Source organism: Hemitrygon akajei, chromosome 1, assembly GCF_048418815.1.
Source record: "Hemitrygon akajei chromosome 1, sHemAka1.3, whole genome shotgun sequence".
Classification (NCBI taxonomy): Eukaryota; Metazoa; Chordata; class Chondrichthyes; order Myliobatiformes; family Dasyatidae; genus Hemitrygon; species Hemitrygon akajei.
In genome coordinates, this window is record NC_133124.1 from 220599723 (window position 1) to 220625468 (window position 25746).

General features: G+C 57.6%; 1 protein-coding gene across 1 annotated transcript in view; it reads left to right on the forward strand.

Moving 5' to 3' along the window:
* LOC140729554 (calcium-activated potassium channel subunit alpha-1-like) overlaps nucleotides 1-25746 on the forward strand; it is a 533167-nt gene that overhangs the window by 413772 nt on the left and 93649 nt on the right. The window contains exons 18-20 of the mRNA XM_073049474.1: nucleotides 13520-13596; nucleotides 14242-14326; nucleotides 25526-25619. Of these exons, the coding sequence (XP_072905575.1) occupies nucleotides 13520-13596; nucleotides 14242-14326; nucleotides 25526-25619 (256 nt within the window). The remainder of the gene's footprint in view (nucleotides 1-13519; nucleotides 13597-14241; nucleotides 14327-25525; nucleotides 25620-25746) is intronic.

Genomic DNA, 25746 nt, shown 5'->3' on the forward strand with positions numbered 1-25746 from the left:
TCTCTCAGTACCGCCCCTCCCACAGTGTGACTCTCTCTCAGTACCACCCCTCCCACAGTGTGACCCTCCCTCAGTACCACCCCTCCCACAGTGTGACCCTTCCTCAGTACCACCCCTCCCACAGTGTGACTCTCCCTCAGTACCACCCCTCCCACAGTGTGACCCTCCCTCAGTATCACCCCTCCCACAGTGTGACCCTTCCTCAGTACCACCCCTCCCACAGTGTGACTCTCCCTCAGTACCACCCCTCCCAAAGTGTGACCCTTCCTCAGTACCCGCCCCTCCCACAGTGTGACCCTCCCTCAGTACCGCCCCTCCCACAGTGTGACTCTCTCTCAGTACCACCCCTCCCACAGTGTGACTCTCCCTCAGTACCACCCCTCCCACAGTGTGACCCTCCCTCAGTACCACCTCTCCCACAGTGTGACTCTCACTCAGTACCACCCCTCCCACAGTGTGACTCTCCCTCAGTACAACCTCTCCCACAGTGTGACTCTCTCTCAGTACCACCCCTCCCACAGTGTGACCCTCCCTCAGTACCACCCCTCCACAGTGTGACCCTCTCTCAGTACCACCCCTCCCACAGTCTGACCCTCACTCAGTACCACCCCTCCCACAGTGTGACCCTCTCTCAGTACCACCCCTCCCACAGTCTGACCCTCCCTCAGTACCACCCCTCCCACAGTGTGACTCTCCCTCAGTACCACCCCTCCCACAGTGTGACCCTTCCTCAGTACCACCCCCCACAGTGTGACTCTCTCTCAGTGCCACCCCTCCCACAGTGTGACTATCCCTCAGTACCACCCCTCCCACAGTGTGACCCTCCCTCAGTACCACCCCTCCCACAGTGTGACTCTCCCTCAGTACCACCCCTCCCAGAGTGTGACCCTCACTCAGTACCACCCCTCCCACAGTGTGACCCTCCCTCAGTACCACCCCTCCCACAGTGTGTCCCCCCTCAGTACCACCCTCCCACAGTGTGACTCTCACTCAGTACCACCCCTCCCACAGTGTGACCCTCTCTCAGTACCACCCCTCCCACAGTGTGACTCTCCCTCAGTACCACCCTCCCACAGTGTGACCTTCCCTCAGTACCACCCCCCCACAGTGTGACTCTCTCTCAGTACCACCCCTCCCACAGTGTGACTCTACCTCAGTACCACCCTCCCACAGTGTGACCTCCCTCAGTACCACCCCTCCCACAGTGTGACTCTCCCTCAGTACCCGCCCCTCCCACAGTGTGACCCTCCCTCAGTACCACCCCTCCCACAGTGTGACTCTCTCTCAGTACCACCCCTCCCACAGTGTGACTCTCCCTCAGTACCACCCCTCCCACAGTGTGACCCTCCCTAAGTACCACCCCTCCCACAGTGTGTCCCCCCTCAGTACCACCCTCCCACAGTGTGACCCTCACTCAGTACCACCCATCCCACAGTGAGAACCTCATTCAGTACCAACCCTCCCACAGTGTGACCCTCTCTCAGTACCACCCTCCCACAGTGTGTCCCCCCTCAGTACCACTCCTCCCACAGTGTAACCCTCACTCAGTACCACCCCTCCCACAGTGTGACCCCCCTCAGTACCACCCTCCCACAGTGTGACCCTCACTCAGTACCACCCCTCCCACAGTGTGACCCTCTCTCAGTACCACCCCTCCCACAGTGTGACTCTCCCTCAGTACCACCCCTCCCACAGTGTGACACTCTCTCAGTACCACCCCTCCCACAGTGTGACTCTCTCTCAGTACCACCCCCCCACAGTGTGACACTCTCTCAGTACCACCCCTCCCACAGTGTGACTCTCCCTCAGTACCACCCCCCCACAGTGTGACACTCTCTCAGTACCACCCCTCCCACAGTGTGACTCTCCCTCAGTACCACCCTCCCACAGTGTGACCCTCCCTCAGTACCACCCCTCCCACAGTGTGACTCTCCCTCAGTACCCGCCCCTCCCACAGTTTGACCCTCCCTCAGTACCACCCCTCCCACAGTGTGACTATCCCTCAGTACCACCCCTCCCACAGTGTGACCCTCACTCAGTACCACCCCTCCCACAGTGTGACCCTCCCTCAGTACCACCTCTCCCACAGTGTGACCCTCACTCAGTACAACCTCTCCCACAGTGTGACTCTCTCTCAGTACCGACCCTCCCACAGTGTGACTCTCCCTCAGTACCACCCCTCCCACAGTGTGACCCTCCCTCAGTACCACCTCTCCCACAGTGTGACTCTCCCTCAGTACCCGCCCCTCCCACAGTGTGACCCTCCCTCAGTACCGCCCCTCCCACAGTGTGACCCTCCCTCAGTACCACCCCTCCCACAGTGTGACTCTCTCTCAGTACCACCCCCTCCCACAGTGTTACACTCTCTCAGTACCACCCCAACCACAGTGTGACCCTCCCTCAGTACCACCCCTCCCACAGTGTGACTCTCTCTCAGTACCACCCCTCCCACAGTGTTACACTCCCTCAGTACCACCCCTCCCACAGTGTGACTCTCCCTCAGTACCTCCTCTCCCACAGTGTGACTCTCCCTCAGTACCACCCCTCCCACAGTGTGACCCTTCCTCAGTACCACCCCTCCCACAGTGTGACCTTCCCCCAGTACCACCCCTCCCACTGTGTGACCTCCCCTCAGTACCACCCCTCCCACAGTGTGACTCTCCCTCAGTACCACCCCTCCCACAGTGTGACCCTCCCTCAGTACCACCCCTCCCACAGTGTGACTATCCCTCAGTACCACCCCTCCCACAGTGTGACGCTCCCTCAGTACCACCCCTCCCACAGTGTGACTCTCCCTCAGTACCACCCCTCCCACAGTGTGACTCTCTCTCAGTGCCACCCCTCCCACAGTGTGACTATCCCTCAGTACCACCCCTCCCACAGTGTGACGCTCCCTCAGTACCACCCCTCCCACAGTGTGACTCTCCCTCAGTACCACCCCTCCCACAGTGTGACCCTCCCTCAGTACCACCCCTCCCACAGTGTGTCCCCCCTCAGTACCACCCCTCCCACAGTGTGACCCACTCTCAGTACCACCCCTCCCACAGTGTGACTCTCCCTCAGTACCACCCTCCCACAGTGTGACCCTCCCTCAGTACCACCCCCCCACAGTGTGACTCTCTCTCAGTACCACCCCTCCCACAATGTGACCCTCACTCATTACCACCCCTCCCACAGTGTGACCCTCCCTAAGTACCACCCCTCCCACAGTGTGTCCCCCCTCAGTACCACCCTCCCACAGTGTGACCCTCACTCAGTACCACCCCTCCCACAGTTTGACCCTCTCTCAGTACCACCCTCCAACAGTGTGTCCCCCCTCAGTACCACTCCTCCCACAGTGTAACCCTCACTCAGTACCACCCCTCCCACAGTGTGACCCCCCTCAGTACCACCCTCCCACAGTGTGACCCTCACTCAGTACCACCCCTCCCACAGTGTGACCCTCTCTCAGTACCACCCCTCCCACAGTGTGACTCTCCCTCAGTACCACCCCTCCCACAGTGTGACCCTCACTCAGTACCACCCCCCCACAGTGTGACACTCTCTCAGTACCACCCCTCCCACAGTGTGACTCTCCCTCAGTACCACCCTCCCACAGTGTGACCCTCCCTCAGTACCACCCCTCCCACAGTGTGACACTCCCTCAGTACCCGCCCCTCCCACAGTTTGACCCTCCCTCAGTACCACCCCTCCCACAGTGTGACTATCCCTCAGTACCACCCCTCCCACAGTGTGACCCTCACTCAGTACCACCCCTCCCACAGTGTGACCCTCCCTCAGTACCACCTCTCCCACAGTGTGACCCTCACTCAGTACAACCTCTCCCACAGTGTGACTCTCTCTCAGTACCGCCCCTCCCACAGTGTGACTCTCCCTCAGTACCACCCCTCCCACAGTGTGACCCTCCCTCAGTACCACCCCTCCCACAGTGTGACTCTCCCTCAGTACCACCTCTCCCACAGTGTGACTCTCTCTCAGTACCACCCCTCCCACAGTGTGACCCTCCCTCAGTACCACCCCTCCACAGTGTGACTCTCTGTCAGTACCACCCCTCCCACAGTGTGACTATCCCTCAGTACCATCCCTCCCACAGTGTGACCCTCCCTCAGTACCACCCCTCCCACAGTGTGACCCTCCCACAGTGTGACCCTCCCTCAGTACCCCCCCCTCGCACAGTGTGACCCTCCCTCAGTACCACCCCTCCCACAGTGTGACCCTCTCTCAGTACCACCCCTCCCACAGTGTGACTCTCTCTCAGTGCCACCCCTCCCACAGTGTGACTATCCCTCAGTACCACCCCTCCCACAGTGTGACGCTCCCTCAGTACCACCCCTCCCACAGTGTGACTCTCCCTCAGTACCACCCCTCCCACAGTGTGACCCTCCCTCAGTACCACCCCTCCCACAGTGTGTCCCCCCTCAGTACCACCCCTCCCACAGTGTGACCCACTCTCAGTACCACCCCTCCCACAGTGTGACTCTCCCTCAGTACCACCCTCCCACAGTGTGACCCTCCCTCAGTACCACCCCCCCACAGTGTGACTCTCTCTCAGTACCACCCCTCCCACAATGTGACCCTCACTCATTACCACCCCTCCCACAGTGTGACCCTCCCTAAGTACCACCCCTCCCACAGTGTGTCCCCCCTCAGTACCACCCTCCCACAGTGTGACCCTCACTCAGTACCACCCCTCCCACAGTTTGACCCTCTCTCAGTACCACCCTCCAACAGTGTGTCCCCCCTCAGTACCACTCCTCCCACAGTGTAACCCTCACTCAGTACCACCCCTCCCACAGTGTGACCCCCCTCAGTACCACCCTCCCACAGTGTGACCCTCACTCAGTACCACCCCTCCCACAGTGTGACCCTCTCTCAGTACCACCCCTCCCACAGTGTGACTCTCCCTCAGTACCACCCCTCCCACAGTGTGACCCTCACTCAGTACCACCCCCCCACAGTGTGACACTCTCTCAGTACCACCCCTCCCACAGTGTGACTCTCCCTCAGTACCACCCTCCCACAGTGTGACCCTCCCTCAGTACCACCCCTCCCACAGTGTGACACTCCCTCAGTACCCGCCCCTCCCACAGTTTGACCCTCCCTCAGTACCACCCCTCCCACAGTGTGACTATCCCTCAGTACCACCCCTCCCACAGTGTGACCCTCACTCAGTACCACCCCTCCCACAGTGTGACCCTCCCTCAGTACCACCTCTCCCACAGTGTGACCCTCACTCAGTACAACCTCTCCCACAGTGTGACTCTCTCTCAGTACCGCCCCCTCCCACAGTGTGACTCTCCCTCAGTACCACCCCTCCCACAGTGTGACCCTCCCTCAGTACCACCCCTCCCACAGTGTGACTCTCCCTCAGTACCACCTCTCCCACAGTGTGACTCTCTCTCAGTACCACCCCTCCCACAGTGTGACCCTCCCTCAGTACCACCCCTCCACAGTGTGACTCTCTGTCAGTACCACCCCTCCCACAGTGTGACTATCCCTCAGTACCATCCCTCCCACAGTGTGACCCTCCCTCAGTACCACCACTCCCACAGTGTGACTTTCTCTCAGTATCACCCCTCCCACAGTGTGACCCTCCCTCAGTACCACCCCTCCCACAGTGTGACCCTCCCTCAGAACCCCCCCTCGCACAGTGTGACCCTCCCTCAGTACCACCCCTCCCACAGTGTGACCCTCTCTCAGTACCACCCTCCCACAGTGTATCCCCCCTCAGTACCACCCCTCCCACAGTGTGACCCTCACTCAGTACCACCCCTCCCACAGTGTGTCCCCCCTCAGTACCACCCTCCTACAGTGTGACCCTCACTCAGTACCACCCCTCCCACAGTGTGACCCTCTCTCAGTACCACCCCTCCCACAGTGTGACTCTCCCTCAGTACCACCCTCCCACAGTGTGTCCCCCCTCAGTACCACTCCTCCCACAGTGTAACCCTCACTCAGTACCACCCCTCCCACAGTGTGACTCTCCCTCAGTACCACCCCTCCCACAGTGTGACCCTCTCTCAGTACCACCCCTCCCACAGTGTGACTCTCCCTCAGTACCACCCTCCCACAGTGTGACCCTCCCTCAGTACCACCCCCCCACAGTGTGTCCCCCCTCAGTACCACTCCTCCCACAGTGTAACTCTCTCTCAGTACCACCCCTCCCACAGTGTGACTCTCTCTCAGTACCACCCCTCCCACAGTGTGACTCTCCCTCAGTACCACCCTCCCACAGTGTGACTCTCTCTCAGTACCACCCCTCCCACAGTGTGACTCTCCCTCAGTACCACCGTCCCACAGTGTGACCCTCCCTCAGTACCACCCCTCCCACAGTGTGACCCTCCCTCAGTACCACCCCTCCCACAGTGTGACTCTCCCTCAGTACCACCCCTCCCACAGTGTGACTCTCTCTCAGTACCACCCCTCCCACAGTGTGACTCTCCCTCAGTACCACCCCTCCCACAGTGTGACCCTCCCTCAGTACCACCCCTCCCACAGTGTGTCCCTTCCTCAGTACCACCCCTCCCACAGTGTGACTCTCCCTCAGTACCACCTCTCCCACAGTGTGACTCTCTCTCAGTACCACCCCTCCCACAGTGTGACCCTCCCTCAGTACCCGCCCCTCCCACAGTGTGACTCTCCCTCAGTACCCGCCCCTCCCACAGTGTGACCCTCCCTCAGTACCGCCCCTCCCACAGTGTGACTCTCTCTCAGTACCACCCCTCCCACAGTGTGACTCTCCCTCAGTACCACCCCTCCCACAGTGTGACCCTCCCTCAGTACCACCTCTCCCACAGTGTGACTCTCACTCAGTACCACCCCTCCCACAGTGTGACTCTCCCTCAGTACAACCTCTCCCACAGTGTGACTCTCTCTCAGTACCACCCCTCCCACAGTGTGACCCTCCCTCAGTACCACCCCTCCACAGTGTGACTCTCTCTCAGTACCACCCCTCCCACAGTGTGACCCTCACTCAGTACCACCCCTCCCACAGTGTGACCCTCTCTCAGTACCACCCCTCCCACAGTCTGACCCTCCCTCAGTACCACCCCTCCCACAGTGTGACTCTCCCTCAGTACCACCCCTCCCACAGTGTGAGCCTTCCTCAGTACCACCCCCCACAGTGTGACTCTCTCTCAGTGCCACCCCTCCCACAGTGTGACTATCCCTCAGTACAACCCCTCCCACATTGTGACCCTCCCTCAGTACCACCCCTCCCACAGTGTGACTCTCCCTCAGTACCACCCCTCCCAGAGTGTGACCCTCACTCAGTACCACCCCTCCCACAGTGTGACCCTCCCTCAGTACCACCCCTCCCACAGTGTGTCCCCCCTCAGTACCACCCTCCCACAGTGTGACTCTCACTCAGTACCACCCCTCCCACAGTGTGACCCTCTCTCAGTACCACCCCCCCACAGTGTGACTCTCCCTCAGTACCACCCTCCCACAGTGTGACCTTCCCTCAGTACCACCCCCCGACAGTGTGACTCTCTCTCAGTACCACCCCTCCCACAGTGTGACTCTACCTCAGTACCACCCTCCCACAGTGTGACCCTCCCTCAGTACCACCCCTCCCACAGTGTGACTCTCCCTCAGTACCACCTCCCACAGTGTGACCCTCACTCAGTACCACCCCTCCCACAGTGTGACTCTCCCTCAGTACCGCCCCTCCCACAGTGTGACCCTCCCTCAGTACCACACCTCCCACAGTGTGACTCTCTCTCAGTACCACCCCTCCCACAGTGTGACTCTCCCTCAGTACCACCCCTCCCACAGTGTGACCCTCACTCATTACCACCCCTCCCACAGTGTGACCCTCCCTAAGTACCACCCCTCCCACAGTGTGTCCCCCCTCAGTACCACCCTCCCACAGTGTGACCCTCACTCAGTACCACCCCTCCCACAGTTTGACCCTCTCTCAGTACCACCCTCCAACAGTGTGTCCCCCCTCAGTACCACTCCTCCCACAGTGTAACCCTCACTCAGTACCACCCCTCCCACAGTGTGACCCCCCTCAGTACCACCCTCCCACAGTGTGACCCTCACTCAGTACCACCCCTCCCACAGTGTGACCCTCTCTCAGTACCACCCCTCCCACAGTGTGACTCTCCCTCAGTACCACCCCTCCCACAGTGTGACCCTCACTCAGTACCACCCCCCCACAGTGTGACACTCTCTCAGTACCACCCCTCCCACAGTGTGACTCTCCCTCAGTACCACCCTCCCACAGTGTGACCCTCCCTCAGTACCACCCCTCCCACAGTGTGACACTCCCTCAGTACCGCCCCTCCCACAGTTTGACCCTCCCTCAGTACCACCCCTCCCACAGTGTGACTATCCCTCAGTACCACCCCTCCCACAGTGTGACCCTTACTCAGTACCACCCCTCCCACAGTGTGACCCTCCCTCAGTACCACCTCTCCCACAGTGTGACCCTCACTCAGTACAACCTCTCCCACAGTGTGACTCTCTCTCAGTACCGCCCCTCCCACAGTGTGACTCTCCCTCAGTACCACCCCTCCCACAGTGTGACCCTCCCTCAGTACCACCTCTCCCACAGTGTGACTCTCTCTCAGTACCACCCCTCCCACAGTGTGACCCTCCCTCAGTACCACCCCTCCACAGTGTGACTCTCTGTCAGTACCACCCCTCCCACAGTGTGACTATCCCTCAGTACCATCCCTCCCACAGTGTGACCCTCCCTCAGTACCACCACTCCCACAGTGTGACTTTCTCTCAGTATCACCCCTCCCACAGTGTGACCCTCCCTCAGTACCACCCCTCCCACAGTGTGACCCTCCCACAGTGTGACCCTCCCTCAGTACCCCCCCTCGCACAGTGTGACCCTCCCTCAGTACCACCCCTCCCACAGTGTGACCCTCTCTCAGTACCACCCTCCCACAGTGTATCCCCCCTCAGTACCACCCCTCCCACAGTGTGACCCTCACTCAGTACCACCCCTCCCACAGTGTGTCCCCCCTCAGTACCACCCTCCTACAGTGTGACCCTCACTCAGTACCACCCCTCCCACAGTGTGACCCTCTCTCAGTACCACCCCTCCCACAGTGTGACTCTCCCTCAGTACCACCCTCCCACAGTGTGACCCTCCCTCAGTACCACCCCCCCACAGTGTGACTCTCTCTCAGTACCACCCCTCCCACAGTGTGACTCTCCCTCAGTACCACCCTCCCACAGTGTGACCCTCCCTCAGTACCACCCCTCCCACAGTGTGACTCTCCCTCAGTACCACCTCCCACAGTGTGACCCTCACTCAGTACCACCCCTCCCACAGTGTGACTCTCCCTCAGTACCGCCCCTCCCACAGTGTGACCCTCCCTCAGTACCACCCCTCCCACAGTGTGACTCTCCCTCAGTACCGCCCCTCCCACAGTTTGACCCTCCCTCAGTACCACCCCTCCCACAGTGTGACTCTCCCTCAGTACCGCCCCTCCCACAGTTTGACTCTCCCTCAGTACCACCCCTCCCACAGTGTGACTATCCCTCAGTACCACCCCTCCCACAGTGTGACCCTCACTCAGTACCACCCCTCCCACAGTGTGACCCTCCCTCAGTACCACCTCTCCCACAGTGTGACCCTCACTCAGTACAACCTCTCCCACAGTGTGACTCTCTCTCAGTACCCGCCCCTCCCACAGTGTGACTCTCCCTCAGTACCACCCCCCCACAGTGTGACTCTCTCTCAGTACCACCCCTCCCACAGTGTGACTCTACCTCAGTACCACCCTCCCACAGTGTGACCCTCCCTCAGTACCACCCCTCTCACAGTGTGACTCTCCCTCAGTACCACCTCCCACAGTGTGACCCTCACTCAGTACCACCCCTCCCACAGTGTGACTCTCCCTCAGTACCGCCCCTCGCACAGTGTGACCCTCCCTCAGTACCACCCCTCCCACAGTGTGACTCTCTCTCAGTACCACCCCTCCCACAGTGTGACTCTCCCTCAGTACCACCCCTCCCACACTGTGACCCTCTCAGTACCACCCCTCCCACGGTGTGACCCTCTCTCAGTACCACCCCTCCCACAGTGTGACCCTCCCTCAGTATCACCCCTCCCACAGTGTGACCCTTCCTCAGTCCCACCCCTCCCACAGTGTGACTCTACCTCAGTACCACCCTCCCACAGTGTGACCCTCCCTCAGTACCACCCCTCCCACAGTGTGACTCTCCCTCAGTACCACCTCCCACAGTGTGACCCTCCCTCAGTACCACCCCTCCCACAGTGTGACTGTCCCTCAGTACCACCCCTCCCACAGTGTGACCCTCACTCATTACCACCCCTCCCACAGTGTGACCCTCCCTAAGTACCACCCCTCCCACAGTGTGTCCCCCCTCAGTACCACCCTCCCACAGTGTGACCCTCACTCAGTACCACCCCTCCCACAGTTTGACCCTCTCTCAGTACCACCCTCCCACAGTGTGTCCCCCCTCATTACCACTCCTCCCACAGTGTAACCCTCACTCAGTACCACCCCTCCCACAGTTTGACCCTCTCTCAGTACCACCCTCCCACAGTGTGTCCCCCCTCAGTACCACTCCTCCCACAGTGTAACCCTCACTCAGTACCACCCCTCCCACAGTGTGACTCTCCCTCAGTACCACCCCTCCCACAGTGTGACCCTCTCTCAGTACCACCCCTCCCACAGTGTGACTCTCCCTCAGTACCACCCTCCCACAGTGTGACCCTCCCTCAGTACCACCCCCCCACAGTGTGTCCCCCCTCAGTACCACTCCTCCCACAGTGTAACTCTCTCTCAGTACCACCCCTCCCACAGTGTGACTCTCTCTCAGTACCACCCCTCCCACAGTGTGACTCTCCCTCAGTACCACCCTCCCACAGTGTGACTCTCTCTCAGTACCACCCCTCCCACAGTGTGACTCTCCCTCAGTACCACCGTCCCACAGTGTGACCCTCCCTCAGTACCACCCCTCCCACAGTGTGACCCTCCCTCAGTACCACCCCTTCCACAGTGTGACTCTCCCTCAGTACCACCCCTCCCACAGTGTGACCCTCCCTCAGTACCACCCCTCCCACAGTGTGACTCTCTCTCAGTACCACCCCTCCCACAGTGTGACTCTCCCTCAGTACCACCCCTCCCACAGTGTGATCCTCCCTCCGTACCACCCCTCCCACAGTGTGACTCTCTCTCAGTACCACCCCTCCCACAGTGTGACTCTCCCTCAGTACCACCCCTCCCACAGTGTGACCCTCTCTCAGTACAACCCCTCCCACAGTGTGACTCACCCTCAGTACCACCCCTCCCACAGTGTGACCCTCCCTCAGTACAACCCCTCCCACAGTGTGACTCACCCTCAGTACCACCCCTCCCACAGTGTGACCCTCCCTCAGGACCACCCCTCCCACAGTGTGACCCTCCCTCAGTACAACCCCTCCCACAGTGTGACTCTCCCTCAGTACCACCCCTCCCACAGTGTGACCTTCCCTCAGTACCACCCCTCCCACAGTGTGACTATCCCTCAGTACCACCCCTCCCACAGTGTGACCCTCCCTCGGTACCACCCCTCCCATAGTGTGACCCTCCCTCAGTACCACCCCTCTCACAGTGTGACCCCCCTCAGTACCATCCCTCCCACAGTGTTACCCTCCCTCAGTACCACCCCTCCCACAGTGTGACTCTCCCTCAGTACCACCCCTCCCACAGTGTGACCCTCCCTCAGTACCACCCCTCCCACAGTGTGACTCTCTCTCAGTACCACCAATCCCACAGTGTGGCCCTCACTCAGTACCACCCCTCCCACAGTGTGACTCACCCTCAGTACCATCCCTCCCACAGTGTTACCCTCCCTCAGTACCACCCCTCCCACAGTGTGACTCTCCCTCAGTACCACCCCTCCCACAGTGTGACCCTCCCTCAGTACCACCCCTCCCACAGTGTGACTCTCTCTCAGTACCACCCCTCCCACAGTGTGACCCTCCCTCAGTACCACCCCTCCCACAGTGTGACCCTCACTCAGTACCACCCCTCCCATAGTGTGACCCTCTCTCAGTACCACCCCTCCCACAGTGTGACTCTCCCTCAGTACCTCCCTCCCACAGTGTGACCCTCCCTCAGTACCACCCCCCCACAGTGTGACTCTCTCTCAGTACCACCCCTCCCACAGTGTGACTCTCCCTCAGTACCACCCCTCCCACAGTGTGACTCTCCCTCAGTACCACCGTCCCACAGTGTGACCCTCCCTCATTACCGCCCCTCCCACAGTGTGACCCTCCCTCAGTACCACCCCTTCCACAGAGTGACTCTCCCTCAGTACCACCCTCCCACAGTGTGACCCTCGCTCAGTACCACCCCTCCCTCAGTGTGACTCTCTCTCAGTACCACCCCTCCCACAGTGTGACTCTCCCTCAGTACCACCGTCCCACAGTGTGACCCTCCCTCAGTACCGCCCCTCCCACAGTGTGACTCTCTCTCAGTACCACCCCTCCCACAGTGTGACTCTCCCTCAGTACCGCCCCTCCCACAGTGTGACCCTCTCTCAGTACCACCCCTCCCACGGTGTGACCCTCCCTTCATTCAGAGTTTCACATTCTCACCACTCTCTGAGTAAAGAAGTTCTTACTCAGGTTACCTTTAAATATTTCCCTTTTAACCCTTAACCTATGACCTCTAGTTCTAGTATCATCGAACCTCAGTGGAAAAAGCCAGCTAGCATTTACCACGTCTATACCCTCATAATTTTGTATACCTCTATCAAATCTCCCCTCTTCTCCTACTCCCAGGGGATAAAGTCCAAACCTATCCAAACTTACCCAATAACTCAGATCCTCGAGTCTCGGCAACAGCCTTGTAAATTTTCTCTGTACTCTGTCAATCTTATTTATAACTTTCTTGTCGGTAAGTGACCAGAACTGCAAACAATTCTCCAAATTCGGCCTCACCAAGGTTTTATACAATTTCAACATAACATCCCATCTCCTGTAGTCGGATTTCTGAAGGCCAACGTGCCTCTGTCTCCACTCCCAAGGAAAATAAACCTGTAATCCGAGATCGCTCAGTGCTACCATTCACTGTGTAAATTCTGCCCTGGTTTGCCCTTCCAAAGGGTAGCACAGTACACCTCATTCAAGATTCAAGATTGTTTCATGTCATTTCCAGTAAAAGGAGAACAACATAATTGTTGCTTCAGATCCGATGCAGCACACAAGAAGACAGTAAGTTAAAGAAAAATCATTAAAACACAATAAATATAAATACATAAGATAGCCTACATACATAGATCGATTTTATGTCCATAAAGTGCCAGGAGGCTGAACAGGGGATGACTGACAGGAGATAATGGTGTAGAGGTGGGGTTAGTGAGGGGAGATGCTGATCAGCCTCACTGCTTGGTGAGAGGAACTGAAGCTATTGATCACATTTCTGTCCGGCATGGGCCCCTGGGGAGCCTCGCTGTAGATTCCTGGGTGTTTGTGGGTGGGTGGGGGATAGGAGGAATTTGTCTGACTGCAGTCTCTTTCTTCTCTCTTGGTCTGGGCTGACAGGGCAAACTACTACTGCAACGAGTGTCACAGTGACGTCCACAACCCCCGGTGCATCGGGACGTGTACCTGCCGCAAGAGTGAGCCATTCTGTCTCTGCGCGTTCCCTTCCGAAGGGCATCTGGGTTTCCCCACCTCCCCGCTCTCTGCCTCAGCACTCACCCCCGTCCGAGGCCTTTCCCGTCTCCCAGCACTCGGAAAGCTGAGGAGGGCAGCCTATCACAGGCCCTTCTGCCCATCAGGGTTATGCTAGTTGTCGCAAACCCATCCTAATCCTGTGTACTGGTTTTTATTTAGCGGTTCGGAGGGTGTGAGCGTGAGTGATTGCGTGTTGGGGGGCGGGGGTAGACTCTCCTGCCAGTAGTGGCAGCTCACAAGGGGTACTCGGCCCACGTGTGGATCAGCTGCCTCCCTGACCCACATTGGGGTCTGTTCCTGCTCCCGTGGGGGATCTGCCCCTGTGCCTGCCTCCGGAATTTGCCACAGTCATGTAGCAGTCAGCTCGACTTTATTGCAGTTGGAGTGCAGGGACCGATCCCTGTGTCCTCTGTAAGGAGTCTCTGCGGGCGTTTCTCCGGGTGCTGCGGTTTCCTCCCACTGTCCAGAGGCGTAGGAGAACTGGTGGTTGTAAATGGTCCTGCGATTAGGTTGGGGTTAAATCGGGGTTGCTGGCGGCATGGCTGAAAGAGCTGGATCTCTAAATGAAGAATTTCCCGGCTTTGCAGAGTTGAGCAAGGACAAACCGCTTGATGGTGCCATTCGAGTGCAGTCGTTCGGGGTTCTGCCCAGGCAAATAGCCTCGACCGAATTGTGAGTCCGGATCATTCCAGAGCGAAGGCAGCCGTACTCGAGCCGTAACCACCTACCCTCCGCTCTCAAACCTCCCGCCAAGGCTCACTCACTCAGTTCTCTCTCTCCCACCCTCTGCCCCACACAAGGGGGGGGAGTCTCCACGCCCCTAGACCTACAGTATGCTGCTGAATTAACCCCGGGTCCCTCAGTACTGCCTCTTTTTTATACAAAGGTTACGGGTTGCAATACAGTTAATGAGTTCTAATGAAAATATGGTTTTTACCATCTATAACACACCTAATTCCCTGGGAGGGCTCACTGTTCCTGGAAATTCCCCACTCTACCCATCGTGATCGCATGCTCCCTCTCCAAGTGTATAAATATATACACTGGGGATTTCTATGTTCTATATACACAATAGCTAAATTTACTAAATCGTGCAAAAAAGTAGTGAGGTGGTGTACATGGGTTCAATGTCCGTTCAGAAATCGGATGGTGGAGGGGTAGAAGCTGTTCCTGAATCGTTGTGTGACTCTCTGGGCTCCTGTACCACCTCTCTGGTGGTAGCAATGAGAAGAGGGCATGTCCTGAGTGGTGGGGTTTCTTAATGACGGACTTTTTGGGGCATCACTCCCTGAAGATGTCCCAGATGCTCTGGAGGCCAGTGCCCATGATGGAGGTGACTGAGCTATTAACTTTCCGCAGCTTTTCTCAATCCTGAGCAGTGCCCCCACCCCACCATAGTGGACAGTTAGACTGCTTTGCCGAATCTCCTCGAGCTCCCGATGCCTGCTTTGTAATTGCGTCTCTATGTTGGGTCCAGGTTAGATCCCCAGAGGTGTTGACACCCAGGAACTCGAAACTGCTCACCCTTTCCACTTCTGATCCCTCTATGAGGATTGGTTTGTGTTCCCTTGTCTCACCCTTTCCGAAGTCCTCAGTCAGCTGTTCCGTGAGTGCCAGGTTGTTGCGACACCACTCAACCAGCTGATATATCTCGCTCCTGTACGCCCTCTTGTCTCCATCTGAAATGCTGCCAACAATAGTTGTGTCAGCAGCAAGTTTATAGATAGTATTTGAACTGTGCCGAGCCGCACGGTCATGGGTAGAGCAGTGGGCTGAGCACACACCCCTGTGGTGTGCCAGTGTTCATTGGCAGCGAGGTGGAGATGCTATTTCCAATCCGCACAGACCGTGGTGTTCTGGTGAGGAAGCTGGGGATCCAGTTGCTGAGGAGGTGCAGAAGCCTACGGGGGTCTCCGTGACGCGGCTCACGCTGTTCCTGAAGCAGATCTCAGGTGTCTGGATTCCATGAAAACCTCTGGCTGGGCGAGGCTGGAGCCACGATGGGACGGGGAACGGCCTGGGTGCAGGGAGAGTGAACGAGCACTCTGACCAGAGGAGACCCTACTCCTGGCCTGTAGTCACTCCCAGTAAAAGCCTGGCAGCTCCTGATGCTGATGCTCGCCTCCGACAGCTGCGTATCCTCCCGGGGGCCCCTTCTCTGGTGGGACACTCCCTCATACTACCCCTCCTATGTCAGGACACTCCCTCATACTACCCCTCCTATGTCAGGACACTCACTCATACTACCCCTCTTATGTCAGGACACTCACTCAATACTGCCCCTCCTATGTCAGGATGCTCCCTCATCACTACCCCCCCCCCATGATGGGATGCTCCCTCATCACTACCCCCCCATGATGGGATGCTCCCTCAGTATGGCCCTCCCATGATGGGATGCTCCCTCAGTATGGCCCCCCCATGATGGGATGCTCCCTCGGTACTACCCCTCCCATGATGGGATGCTCCCTCATCACTACCCCTCCCATGATGGGATGCTCCCTCAGTACTACCCCTCCCATGATGGGATGCTCCCTCATCACTACCCCTCCCATGATGGGATGCTCCCTCATCACTACCCCCCCCCCCCCATGATGGGACGCTCCCTCAGTACCTGGCCCTGATTAAACCTGGAAGCCTGTAGCAGTGAGAGAGCAGCACTACCTGCCATGGTGTTCCTGTCTCCTCCCCTCCACTCCCCCTGTTTGTTGCTCCTCAGAACCCCCCAGCTGCCGGGGATGGGTGAATGATATCCCCCTCCCCTCCCCACTGCCTTCACAGTAGAGCCCTGCCTGGCTATAGCCCCACAGAGAAAGTCCTTCCCCTCCGCTGGGATGACCATTCGGCCCCTTCAACCTGACCTGTTGCTCAGTTCTGCAGCCTAACTGTGCCATCCTTCATCCCACCTGCCTCAGCCTCAATTGTCACCTGACCACCCCTTGGCTGATACCTGGGAGTGAAGTTCAACCCTGGCCCCTTGTCCCGGACTGGACCTGTGTTCCTCCATGGCCATTCCTTCATTGCTCACATCAGTCTCTCCGCTTTCAAAACTCAGGCCAGAACCACCCCCTCTGTGTACCCAGCACTGTGGCAATCGTTTCTGCCAAACCTCACCCCTCCACAGTGGGGAGGTACTCAACTACCACCATGTACATCAAACGTAGCACAGTACAGGACAGGCTCCAAGATGTCTAACCCTTCCCTCCTACATAATCCTCCATGTGCCTACCCAAGGGTCTCTGAATTATCCCTAATGTCTCTGCCTCACCACCACTCCTGGCTTGGAAGGTTTATGTGGGAGGGAAGGGTTAGATTGATCTTAGAGTAGACTTTCTCAACCTGGGATCCATGGACCCTTTGCTTAATAGTATCGGCCCATTGCATAAAAAAGATGGGAACCCCTGTCTTAGAGTTACTCACACAGAATGCTGGGGGAACTTAGCAGGTCGGGCAGAACCTATAGAAATGAGTAACCAGTCAATATTTTGAGCCATGACCCTTTACAGAGTCTCAGCCGTAACCATCAATACTCTTGATGAAAAGTCTCAGCCTGAACCATCAACCTCTTGATGGAAGGTCTCAGCCTGAACCATCAACCTCTTGATGGAAGGTCTCAGCCTGAACCATCACCCTCTTGATGGAAGGTCTCAGCCTGAACCATCAGGGTTTCTTGGCCTGAAACAGTGACTGTTTATTCATTTCCCTAGGCCAGGGCTTCCCAATCTTTTTTATACCATGGGCCAATACCAGTAATCAAGGGGTCCATGGACCACAGCTTGAGAACTTAGTACTAGGCGCTGCCTGACCTGCTGAGTTCCTCCAGCATTTTGTGTGTGCTACTCTGGATTTCCAGCATCTGCAGAATCTCTTCTCTTCTAGATTGATCTTAGAGTAGGTTAAAGGGTCTGCACAACATTGTGGGCTGAAGGGCCTGTAATGTGCTGTGCTGTTCTAAGTTCAAACATTCCACCACCAAGTACCTGCAGTATCTGAAACCTGAGCACTCCCATCCGCTGCAGACAACTCTGGGAAGCTGGAGACCTCTCCCCCCGCACTCCACCCTCCCAAACCGAGCCCAGACTCTCCCAACGTGTGCCCAGTAATTTCTGGCATGGACTAGATGGGCCTAAGGGCCTGCTTCTGTGCTGTATGACTCTATAGTCTGGAGATCATAGACTGCTCGCTGTGTGACGTGCGGCCCTATCAAAGTGCCTGAGAGCACTGCGAGTGTTCTGGGCTGAGCAGGGGATCTGGGAGTGAATGGGAGGGGATGATTTATATTGTGCTCCTAATCTGTTTACTGAACCATCGCTCACAGTCTTCCTGGTGACAGATCTTAATAACAGTGACCCCTCTAGCAAGTTACAGTATCAGCAATGGAGATATTTATCAAAGTGTCAATCTCAGTAAATGAAACTACAGACACAGCAACGCTCCGTGTTTAAACCATCTCCGAGATCCCCATTGGGCTTCTTTCGGCCCCCGTTATATTTTACTCCCAGACACGAGTCCTTAGGGTGGGTTCGCACTTCCCGCTGTTGTACAGTGAACCGCAGAGTTCCACACCCCGGGAGGGCTGCCCCTCATGTGCAGGGGTACAGGATGCCGATCCCACGACGAGACTGACAGAGGGACCTTCGTTTGAGCATCAGGGAGAGCACTCATCTTCAGAAAGGTTCACGTCACTCCTAAAGAAAACACAGTGTGGCCCTCCCTCAGTGTGACCCTCCCTCAGTGTGACCCTCCCTCAGTACCACCCCTCCCACAGAGTGACCCCCCTCAGTACCACCCCTCCCACAGTGTGACCCTCCCTCAGTGTGACCCTCCCTCAGTACCACCCCTCCCACAGAGTGACCCCCCTCAGTACCACCCCTCCCACAGTGTGACCCTCCCTCAGTACCACCCCTCCCACAGAGTGACCCCCCTCAGTACCACCCCTCCCACAGTGTGACGCTCCCTCAGTACCACCCCTCCCACAGAGTGACCCCCCTCAGTACCACCCCTCCGACAGAGTGACTCTCCCTCAGAACCACCCCTCCCACAGAGTGACCCTCCCTCAGTCACACCCCTCCCACAGAGTGACCCTCCCTCAGTACCACCCCTCCGACAGAGTGACCCTCCCTCAGTACCACCCCTCCCACAGTGTGACCCACCCTCAGTACCACCTCTCCCACAGTGTGACTCTCCCTCAGTACCACCCCTCCGACAGAGTGACCCTCACTCAGTACCACCCCTCCCACAGAGTGACCCTCCCTCAGTGTGACCCTCCCTCAGTCCCGCCCCTCCCACAGAGTGACCCTCCCTCAGTACCACCCCTCCGACGGAGTGACCCTCCCTCAGTACCACCCCTCCCACAATGTGGCCCTCCTTCAGTACCACCCCTCCCACAGAGTGACCCTCCCTCAGTCCCACCCCTCCCACAGTGTGACCCTCCCTCAGTACCACCCCTCCCACAGAGTGACCCTCCCTCAGTCCCACCCCTCCCTCAGTGTGACCCTCCCTCAGAGTGACCCTCCCTCAGTACCACCCCTCCCACAGAGTGACCCTCCCTCAGTCCCACCCCTCCCACAGTGTGGCCCTCCCTCAGTACCACCCCTCCCTCAGTGTGACCCTCCCTCAGTACCACCCCCCACAGTGTGACCCTCACTCAGTACCGCCCTCCCACAGTGTGACCCTCCTCAGTACCACCCCTCCCTCAGTATCACCCCTCCCACAGTGTGACCCTCCCTCAATACCACCCCTCCCACAGTGTGACTCTCCCTCAGTACCACCCCTCCCACAGAGTGACCCTCCCTCAGTCCCACCCCTCCCACAGTGTGGCCCTCCCTCTGTCCCACCCCTCCCTCAGTGTGACCCTCCCTCAGTACCACCCCTCCCACAGAGTGACCCTCCCTCAGTCCCACCCCTCCCACAGTGTGGCCCTCCCTCAGTACCACCCCTCCCACAGAGTGACCCTCCCTCAGTCCCACCCCTCCCACAGTGTGGCCCTCCCTCAGTCCCACCCCTCCCTCAGTGTGACCCTCCCTCAGTACCACCCCTCCCACAGAGTGACCCTCCCTCAGTACCACCCCTCCCACAGTGTGACCCCCCTCAGTACCACCCTCCCACACTGTGACCCTCCCTCAGTACCACCTCTCCCACAGTGTGACTCTCCCTCAGTACCACCCCTCCCACAGTGTGACCCAAAATCAGTCCCACCCCTCCCACAGTGTGGCCCTCCCTCAGTACCACCCCTCCCACAGTGTGACCCTCCCTCAGTACCACCCCTCCGACAGAGTAACCCTCCCTCGGTACCACCTCCCAAACAGTGTGAACCTCCCTCAGTACCACCCCTCCGACAGTGACCCTCCCTCAGTACCACCTCCCCACAGTGTGACCCTCCCTCTGTACCACCCCTACGACAGTGACCCTCCCTCAGTATCACCTCCCCACAGTGTGACCCTCCCTCAGTCCCACCTCCCCACAGTGTGACCGTCCCTCAGTACCACCTCTCCCACAGTGTGACCCTCCCTCAGTACAACCCTTCCCACAGTGTGACCCTCCCTCAGTACCACCTGTCCCAATGTGTGACTCTCCCTCAGTACCACCCATCCCACAGTGTGACCGTCCCTCAGTACCATCCCTCCCACAATGTGACCCTCTCTCAGTACCATCCCTCCCACAGTGTGACCCTCCCTCAGTACCACCCCTCCGACAGAGTGACCCTCCCTCAGTCCCACCTCCCCACAGAATGACCCTCCCTCAGTCCCACCTCTCCGACAGAGTGACCCTCCCTCAGTACCACCTCCCCACAGTGTGACCCTCCCTCAGTACCACCCCTCCGACAGTGACCCTCCCTCAGTCCCACCCCTCCGACAGAGTGACCCTCCCTCAGTACAACCTCCCCACAGTGTGACCCTCCCTCAGTACCACCCCTCCCACAGTATGACCCTCCCTCAGTCCCACTCCTCCGACAGAGAGACACTCCCTCAGTACCACCCCTCCCACAGTGTGACCCTCCCCAGTACAACCCCTCCGACAGAGTGACCCTCCCTCAGTACCACCCCACCGACAGTGACCTTCCCTTAGTACCACCTCCCCACAGTGTGACCCTCCCTCAGTACCACCCCACCGACAGTGACCCTCCCTCAGTACCACCTCCCCACAGTGTGGCCCTCCCTCAGTACCACCTCCCAACAGTGTGACCCTCCCTCAGTCCCACCCCTCCGACAGTGACCCTCCCTCAGTCCCACCCCTCCGACAGAGTGACCCTCCCTCAGTACCACCTCCCCACAGTGTGACCGTCCCTCAGTACCACCCCTCCCACAGTGTTGTGCTCCTTCAGGTGAAGTCCTCATCATGTTACCTAGGATCAGAAGATGAAAGTTCACGTTGTTGAGCCTGGAAGCGTGGATCATTCGGTGGTGACTGGGTTGAATTGCCTCTGGTGTTGGGGTGTCCCTGTGGTTGGGGCATCTCTGGGGTTGGTGTGCCTCCAGTGTTGGATTGTCTCTGGTGTTGGGGTGTCTCTGGTGTTGGTGTGTCTCTGGTGTTGGATTGTCTCTGGTGTTGGGGCGTCTCTGGTGTTGGTGTGTCTCTGGTGTTGGGGTGTCTCTGGTGTTGGTGTGTCTCTGGTGTTGGGGTGTCTCTGGTGTTGGGGCATCAATGTTGTTGGGGTGGCTCTGGTGTTGGGGTGTCTCTGGTGTTGGTGTGTCTCTGGTGTTGGATTGTCTCTGGGACTGGGGTGTCTCTTGTGTTGGATTGTCCCTGAAGTTGGATTGTCTCTGGGGTTGGTGTGTCTCTGGTGTTGGATTGTCTCTGGGGTTGGTGTGTCTCTGGTGTTGAGGTGTCTCTGGGGTTGGAGTGTCTCTGGTGTTGGATTGTCTCTGGTGTTGGTGTGTCTCTGGTGTTGGGGCGTCTCTGGTTTTAGATTGTCTCTGGGGTTGGTGTCTCTCTGATGTTGAGGTGTCTCTGGGGTTGGAGTGTCTCTGGTGTTGGTGTGTCTCTGGTGTTGGATTGTCTCTGGTGTTGGGGCATCTCTAGTGTTGGTATGTCTCTGGTGTTGGGGTGTCTCTGGGGTTGGTGTGTCTCTGCGGTTGGATTGTCCCTGGTGTTGGGGTGTCTCTGGTGTTGGTGTCTCTCTGGTGTTGGTGTGTCTCTGGTGTTGAGGTGTCTCTGGTGTTGGATTGTGTCTGGGATTGGGGTGTCTCTGGTGTTGGATTGTCCTTGAAGTTGGATTGTCTCTGGGGTTGGTGTGTCTCTGGTGTTGGATTGTCTCTGGGGTTGGTGTGTCTCTGGTGTTGGGGCATCTCTGGGGTTGGATTGTCTCTGGTGTTGGGGCGTCTCTGGTGTTGGTGTGTCTCTGGTGTTGAATTGTCTCTGGTGTTGATGTGTCTCTGGTGTTGGATTGTCTCTGGGATTGGGGTGTCTCTGGTGTTGGATTGTCCCTGAAGTTGGATTGTCTCTGGGGTTGGTGTGTCTCTGGTGTTGAGGTGTCTCTGGGGTTGGAGTGTCTTTGGTGTTGGATTGTCTCTGGGGTTGGTGTGTCTCTGGGATTGGGGTGTCTCTGGTGTTGGATTGTCTCTGGTGTTGAGGTGTCTCTGGTGTTGAGGTGTCTCTGGGGTTGGAGTGTCTCTGGTGTTGGATTGTCTCTGGGGTTGGTGTGTCTCTGGTGTTGAGGTGTCTCGGGGGTTGGAGTGTCTCGTGTTGGGGCGTCTCTGGGGTTGGTGTGTCTCTGGTGTTGAGGTGTCCCTGGGGTTGGAATGTCTCTGGTATTGGGGCGTCTCTGGGGTTGGTGTGTCTCTGGTGTTGTAGTGTCTCTGGTGTTGGATTGTCTCTGGGGTTGGTGTGTCTCTGGTGTTGGAGTGTCTCTGGTGTTGGATTGTCTCTGGGGTTGGATTGTCTCTGGGGTTGGTGTGTCTCTGGTGTTGGATTGTCTCTGGTGTTGATGTGTCTCTGGTGTTGGATTGTCTCTGGGATTGGGGTGTCTCTGGTGTTGGATTGTCCCTGAAGTTGGATTGTCTCTGAGGTTGGAGTGTCTCTGGTGTTGGATTGTCTCTGGGGTTGGTGTGTCTCTGGTGTTGAGGTGTCTCTGGGGTTGGAGTGTCTCTGGTGTTGGATTGTCTCTGGGGTTGGTGTGTCTCTGGTGTTGGGGCGTCTCTGGGGTTGGAGTGTCTCTGGTGCTGGATTGTCTCTAGGGTTGGTGTGTCTCTGGTGTTGAGGTGTCTCGGGGGTTGGAGTGTCTCGTGTTGGGGCGTCTCTGGGGTTGGTGTGTCTCTGGTGTTGAGGTGTCTCTGGGGTTGGAGTGTCTCTGGTGTTGGAGTGTCTCGGGTGTTGGATTGTCTCCAGAGTTGGTGTGTCTCTGATGTTGGAGTGTCTCTGGTGTTGGATTGTCTCCAGAGTTGGTGTGTCTCTGGTGTTGGAGTGTCTCTGGTGTTGGATTGTCTCTGGGGTTGGAGTGTCTCTGGTGTTGGTGTGTCTCTGGTGTTGGATTGTCCCTGGTGTTGGATTGTCCCTGGTGTTGGAGTGTCTCTGGTGTTGGATTGTCTCTGGTGTTGGATTGTCTCTGGGATTGGGTTGTCTCTGGTGTTGGATTGTCCCTGAAGTTGGATTGTCTCTGGGGTTGGATGTCTCTGGTGTTGGATTGTCTCTGGGGTTGATGTGTCTCTGGTGTTGGATTGTGTCTGGGGTTGGTGTGTCTCTGGTGTTGAGGTGTCTCTGGGGTTGGTGTGTCTCTGGTGTTGGGGCGTCTCTGGGGTTGGAGTGTCTCTGGTGCTGGATTGTCTCTAGGGTTGGTGTGTCTCTGGTGTTGGGGCGTCTCTGGGGTTGGTGTGTCTCTGGAGTTGAGGTGTCTCTGGGGTTGGAGTGTCTCTGGTGTTGGAGTGTCTCGGGTGTTGGATTGTCTCCAGAGTTGGTGTGTCTCTGATGTTGGAGTGTCTCTGGTGTTGGATTGTCTCCAGAGTTGGTGTGTCTCTGGTGTTGGAGTGTCTCTGTTGTTGGATTGTCTCTGGGGTTGGAGTGTCTCTGGTGTTGGTGTGTCTCTGGTGTTGGATTGTCCCTGGTGTTGGATTGTCCCTGGTGTTGGAGTGTCTCTGGTGTTGGATTGTCTCTGGTGTTGGATTGTCTCTGGGGTTGGGTTGTCTCTGGGATTGGGTTGTCTCTGGTGTTGGATTGTCCCTGAAGTTGGATTGTCTCTGGGGTTGGATGTCTCTGGTGTTGGATTGTCTCTGGGGTTGATGTGTCTCTGGTGTTGGATTGTGTCTGGGGTTGGTGTGTCTCTGGTGTTGAGGTGTCTCTGGTGTTGATGTGTCTCTGGTGTTGGATTGTCTCTGGGATTGGGGTGTCTCTGGTGTTGGATTGTCCCTGAAGTTGGATTGTCTCTGAGGTTGGAGTGTCTCTGGTGTTGGATTGTCTCTGGGGTTGGTGTGTCTCTGGTGTTGAGGTGTCTCTGGGGTTGGAGTGTCTCTGGTGTTGGATTGTCTCTGGGGTTGGTGTGTCTCTGGTGTTGGGGCGTCTCTGGGGTTGGAGTGTCTCTGGTGCTGGATTGTCTCTAGGGTTGGTGTGTCTCTGGTGTTGGGGCGTCTCTGGGGTTGGTGTGTCTCTGGTGTTGGATTGTGTCTGGGGTTGGTGTGTCTCTGGTGTTGAGGTGTCTCTGGTGTTGGTGTGTCTCTGGTGTTGGATTGTCTCTGGGGTTGGTGTGTCTCTGGTGTTGGAGTGTCTCTGGTGTTGGATTGTCTCTAGTATTGGCGTGTCTCTGGTTCGGATGGTCTCTGGGGTTGGTGTGTCTCTGGTGTTGGATTGTCTCTGGTGTTGGATTGTCTCTAGTATTGGTGTGTCTCTGGTGTTGGGGCGTCTCTGGGGTTGGTGTGTCTCTGGTGTTGGATTGTCTCTGGTGTTGGATTGTCTCTAGTATTGGTGTGTCTCTGGTGTTTGGGCGTCTCTGGGGTTGGTATGTCTCTGGTGTTGGATTGTCTCTGGTGTTGGAGTGTCCCTGGGGTTGGGTTGTCTCTGGGGTTGGGGTGTTTCTGGGATGTGAGGATGCCCCAGGGTGGCGGCCCCTGAGAAGAATGTGTTCCTGGGCTTTCTGTGATCCCCGAGCCTTGCCTTCGAGCTAGGTGTGTGCCCAAGTTGTTCGGAATGAGATGCCTGGGATTGATTTAAGATCCTGAGAATTCCCCCTCCCTACATTTTACCACCATTTCACTCCAATTCCGTAACTTCTTTGCATCCTTCTAAACTCTGCAGTTCACTGTTTCAGCCTTCCTTTCAATTGGCCGCATCTCACACCACTCCCTCCCCTACCCCCTGTCAACGGCAGCCACACCTCACACCCCTCCCTCCCCTACCCCCTGTCAATGGCAGCCACACCTCACACCCCTCCATCCCCTACCCCCTGTCAATGACAGCCACACCTCACACCCTTCCCTCCCCTACCCCCTGTCAATGGCAGCCACACCTCACACCCTTCCCTCCCCTACCCCCTGTCAATGGCAGCCACACCTCACACCCCTCTCTCCCCTACCCCCTGTCAATGACAGCCACACCTCACACCCCTCCCTCCCCTACCCCCTGTCAATGACAGCCACACCTCACACCCCTCCCTCCCCTACCCCCTGTCAATGACAGCCACACCTCACACCCCTCCCTCCCCTACACTCTGTCAATTGCAGCCACGCGTCACTCCCCCACATCCGCTATGCTCTGTCAATGGCATTTGGTGTGCCTCAGCTGCCCAGTTCCAGGTCCCCCTCCGAGAACCTCTCCCCATCTCCCTCTCCTCTGTAAGACGTTCCTGCCTCACAGAACCTGAGAAACGGAATGTGCTTACTTCTCCCTGCCACCCCCACGCGATTCCCATGCCCCGGTCAGTGTCTCCCTGAGTTTCTGTCTCCACAGAATCGATTCTATGTTGGCCAGGGAGAAGGTGAGCCTGGATTCCACTGGAATGTTCCACTGGTGTCCGCCCAGGGCTATCACGGAGGTGACCCTGGTGAGTACCTTGGCCGGAGATGCCCACTGTTTACTGGTGGACATCCAGTTTTCCCATTTGCGAGCGTTTGGACCAAACCTTTCCAATCCAAGTCCTCAATGAACCTGCCTCAACCAATTCCTCTTGA